Source organism: Cibotium barometz, chromosome 63 (genome assembly GCF_041138505.1).
Source record: "Cibotium barometz isolate CiBa-2024 chromosome 63, ASM4113850v1, whole genome shotgun sequence".
NCBI classification, from domain to species: Eukaryota; Viridiplantae; Streptophyta; class Polypodiopsida; order Cyatheales; family Cibotiaceae; genus Cibotium; species Cibotium barometz.
The window spans coordinates 6,705,652-6,709,786 of NC_141108.1; the positions used below are offsets into that span (position 1 = coordinate 6,705,652).

At 45.9% G+C, this 4,135-nt stretch overlaps 1 protein-coding gene across 2 annotated transcripts; it reads right to left on the reverse strand.

Moving 5' to 3' along the window:
* Window positions 1-235: 235 nt before the first annotated feature.
* LOC147603605 (pentatricopeptide repeat-containing protein At2g33680-like) lies at window positions 236-3,345 on the reverse strand. 2 transcript variants are annotated; one of them, XM_086796471.1, is made up of 2 exons: window positions 3,048-3,345; window positions 236-2,976 (listed from the first exon to the last, which is right to left on the reverse strand). In XM_086796471.1, the coding sequence occupies exons 1-2, from the start codon at window positions 3,177-3,179 to the stop codon at window positions 883-885; spliced, it is 2,226 nt and encodes a 741-aa protein (XP_086652597.1). In that variant the 5' UTR covers window positions 3,180-3,345; the 3' UTR covers window positions 236-882. The 2 variants fall into 2 exon arrangements, with proteins under 2 accessions (XP_086652597.1, XP_086652598.1); XM_086796472.1 differs by having other exon boundaries at window positions 236-2,971; window positions 3,048-3,344.
* Between the last annotated feature and the right edge of the window lie 790 nt (window positions 3,346-4,135).

Below are 4,135 nucleotides of genomic sequence, written 5' to 3' on the forward strand. Positions count from 1 at the left end.
CGATTGTTTGTCTTGCACCTTGGCCTTAAGGACTCAATTATGCATGTTAAATTTAATCATTAGAAAATCATCACCTTTAAGGGATGTCTCATGTGATGAGAGACCTTATAGGAGTCTCAAAGAGTTTGACTAAGAGAATGCTTGTTTTTGGTGACAGAGAGGACTACGTAGACATACATTGAGAGAGAGGGAGAGTCATTTTGAGATGTAGACCGTAATGCGGACTGCAGAACCGTTGAACAGTGACTGTGATTCTGTATTATAGGAGCCCAGTGCAAAACCCACGGACAGACGCAATTGTGATGGAGATGAGACTAGGGAGACCACAATATCCAGTGTGGTAGCTGGGCAGAGGTTGGGGCACTGAAATACAACTTTAAGAAACAATACAACAAATGAAGAGAGAACCAAAAAGCTCACTGCACAACAATCACATTCCAAAATAGAGTCAGTTGAAGCTGCTGCACTACCATCACGAATAGTCTCCACAAGCACACTTTCCATCTTCAAAAACATGAAAGCGGTTCGCATTTCTGACCACAATTTTACGTTTCTCTATTTTCGATATAAGTGATGTAGCAACATGGCACTCATCACAGATCCGCATGTTCTTCACAACATGTATAGTTGCCCCTTGAGGTGTATTGAGGAGCGCACAGGCAATGGCCAACCTCTCGCTATGCCCACAAAACACATCCTTCTTTGCATCATCAGAAATGTTTTATGACACCCAATGCAAACTCCGGGAATATCCTTCTTGTGACATTTTATGGGCAAAATCTTGTAGCTTCACATAGATACCGTTGCTTTGTGCACGCTTTGTATCCCCAACCAAAAATGAATGAACATTTCCACTCACATCAACCCACATCCTGGATTCTTCTATGCAGCATTTTTCACTCTCATGGCTTCAATCTTTTCTGCATCCTCTTGCATGCCAGCAGCTGCATAAATATTAGCCATACAGACATAAGCCGCAGCATCATTTTTATCCACTTGTACTGCATGTTCAAAGGCCAATTTCCCAAGCTTCACATTTCCCCATTTTCGACAAGCACCCAGCAGAGCAGACCAAACTGGAGCGTAATCAGAAGATGGCATCTTCTGAATCACTGCAATAGCCTTGTCAAAGTGCCCTGCACGGCCAAAAAGATCAACCATGCAAGTGTGGTGCTCTAAGTCTGGTGTGATGCCATATTTTTTGCTCATATTCGCAAAATACATTTGGCCCTCATCGACTAGACCTGAGTGACTGCATGCATTAAGCATGCAAGTGAAGGTGACGGCATCCGGATAGAGGCCCTCACGTTGCATCTGTTCAAAACAGTTCAGTGCTTCCTCGCCCTGCCCCTGTTGGCCATATCCTGCCATTAGTGCATTCCAACAGACTACATTCCGAACAGGAAGATCATCAAGCACTTGCTGTGCTTTTGCGAGCGCACCACATTTGGTGTACATGTCCACCAAAGCAGTGCCAAGCACAATATCTTTTCCAAGCAACCCCTGATTGACAATCTCATCATGAATTTGTTTGCCCTTGTCGGCTGCTCCTATGCTGCCACAGGCCTTCAAGATGCAAATGAAGGTGATCGGGTCTGGAGAGAGGCCCTCGCGTTGCATCCGTTCAAAACAGTTCAGTGCTTCCTTGCCCTGCCCTTGTTGGGCATATCCTGTGATAAGTGCAGACCAAGAGACTACGTCCCGAGAAGGAAGCTCATCTAGCACTTCCTGTGCTTTTGCGGACGCACCACATTTGGCATACATGTCAACCAAAGCAGTGCCAAGCACAATATCTTTTCCAAGCAACCCCTGACTAACAATCTCATCATGAATTTGTTTGCCCTTGTCGGCTGCTCCTATGCTGCTGCAGGCCTTCAAGATGCAAATGAAGGTGACCCTGTCAGGAGAGAGGCCCTCATGTTGCATCCGTTCAAAACATCTCAGTGCTTCTTTGCCCTGCCCTTGTTGGGCATATCCTGCAATTAGTGCATTCCAAGAGACTACGTCCCGAACAGGAAGCTCATCAAGCACTTGCTGTGCTTGTGCGAGCGCACCGCATTTGGCATACATGTCCACCAAAGCATTGCCAAGCATAACCTCCTTTCCAAGCAACCCCTGACTGACAATCTCATCATGAATTTGTTTGCCCTTGTCGGCTGCTCCTATGCTGCCACAGGCCTTCAAGATGCAAGTGAAGGTGACCGTGTTTGGAGAGAGGCCCTCGTGTTGCATTCGATCAAAACAGTTCAGTGCTTCCTTGCCCTGCCCCTGTTGGGCATATCCCGTGATTAGTGCATTCCAAGAGACTACGTCCCGAATGGGAAGCTCGTCAAGCACTTGCTGTGCTTTTGCGAGTGCGCCGCATTTGGCGTACATGTCCACCAAAGCAGTACCAAGTACAATATCTTTTCCCAGCAACCCCTGACTGACAATCTCATCATGAATTTGTTTGCCCTTGTCAGCTGCTCCTATGCTGCCACAGGCCTTCAAGATGCAAATGAAGGTGACCGTGTTTGGAGAATGGCCCTCATGTTGCATCCGTTCAAAACAGTTCAGTGCTTCTTCGCCCCGCCCCTGTTGGGCATATCCTGCGATTAGTGCATTCCAAGAGACTACGCCCCGAACAAGAAGCTCGTCAAGCACTTTCTGTGCTTTTTCAAGCGCACCACATTTGGCGTACATACTGACTAAAGTGTTCGCTATATAAGGGCTCTTTTCAAGCAAGCCCCTTTTTAGAATATCAGCATGTACTCTAGTTCCTTTGTACAAATCCTTCTTCTTGGCACAAGCCTTGAGTAAGGCAACAAAGTCATTCTTTTCCTTACCCGCACAATACTCTCCATCTTTAACTTCTGTTAACATCACGAGTCCTCTTCTACTCAGCTCTTCACGAACCCAAGAGGGATTGCACCAGCCATCAATCCACAACGATACCTTTGTGATTTTGTGCTTAAAGTCTGGGGATCTTGGGCTGGTCTGCCAAACAAACGGTCTCTCTCACAAGCAGAAAATCAGCAGAAAGAAGAAACCTGTACGGTGGTGCTTACCTTGGTGTTACGATTGTCCCACCACTGCGAGGGGTCCCTAAAGTACTTCTCCCATAAGAGGTCCATGTCACTTCCATCGTCCCGCCATTTTCTACATTGGGCATGGTGGTGAAGTGGCCATCGTCCCGCCATCTCCGAGTATTTCAAGCCTGAGCAGGAGAAGAAGAAGAGGCCCGTCAGAGAGAACGACAAAATCCGAGTATTTCAAGCCTGAGCAGGAGAAGAAGAAGAGGCCCGTCAGAGAGAACGAGAAAATTCGATCATTTAACCGCATGTAAATTTGTGTAATCTAACAACTTAATATTGCATAAATGTCTATAATCTAACATATTGTGGTGTGAAGGGATCCATGTAACGAACTTGCTACATCGGTGGACAAATGGGCATTTCTTCCTCCTCACCATGGCTTTCTAGAAAGATTGTGGGTAGCTTGCCCTTTCTACATTAGGCCGCACGCTCATTCCAATCCACTCTTGTGTACGTTACATGGGTGGAAAAATAGACACTTAGTTTTTTCATTTCTTACTTTCTTCCTCCTCACCATGGCTTCTAAAACTTAGTTTTTTCATTTCTTACTTTCTTCCTCTTCACCATGGCTTCTAAAAACTTCATGGGTACCTTGCCCTTTCTACTCATTTCGTGCAGAGACTAGGTTCATGGTTCATACTTTTAAGGTTTCGTGTGCTCATCTGTGCTCCTTGCTATAGCCGTGAATGCTTTACCTTGTCCACAAGCCTTTTTGCTTACACCTAGTGCGCTTGCCAACTACTTTATTCAACCCATCGAGAAGATGCCTATATTCATCTGGAGTCTCCCACAGCTTAGTTTTCTGGCAAGAATCGTTTCCATATGCCTAATTTCAGGATCTCGATTGTGCCTTATTCTCTCCATGAGCCAACTCTCTGCGCCACACAACTTTCTCAAATCCCTGAGAAGATATACACAAGTGAGAGCCTCGAATTAGATGCTATGTGCATGGTCATAGTGCTCCCGAAGAGGCCATGAGGTCCCAAAATCCAGCATGGTTGCAGTTCCTCGGCTCTATTTCTACACACGAATCTTCATGATATGATGTTCAACTACTTTTC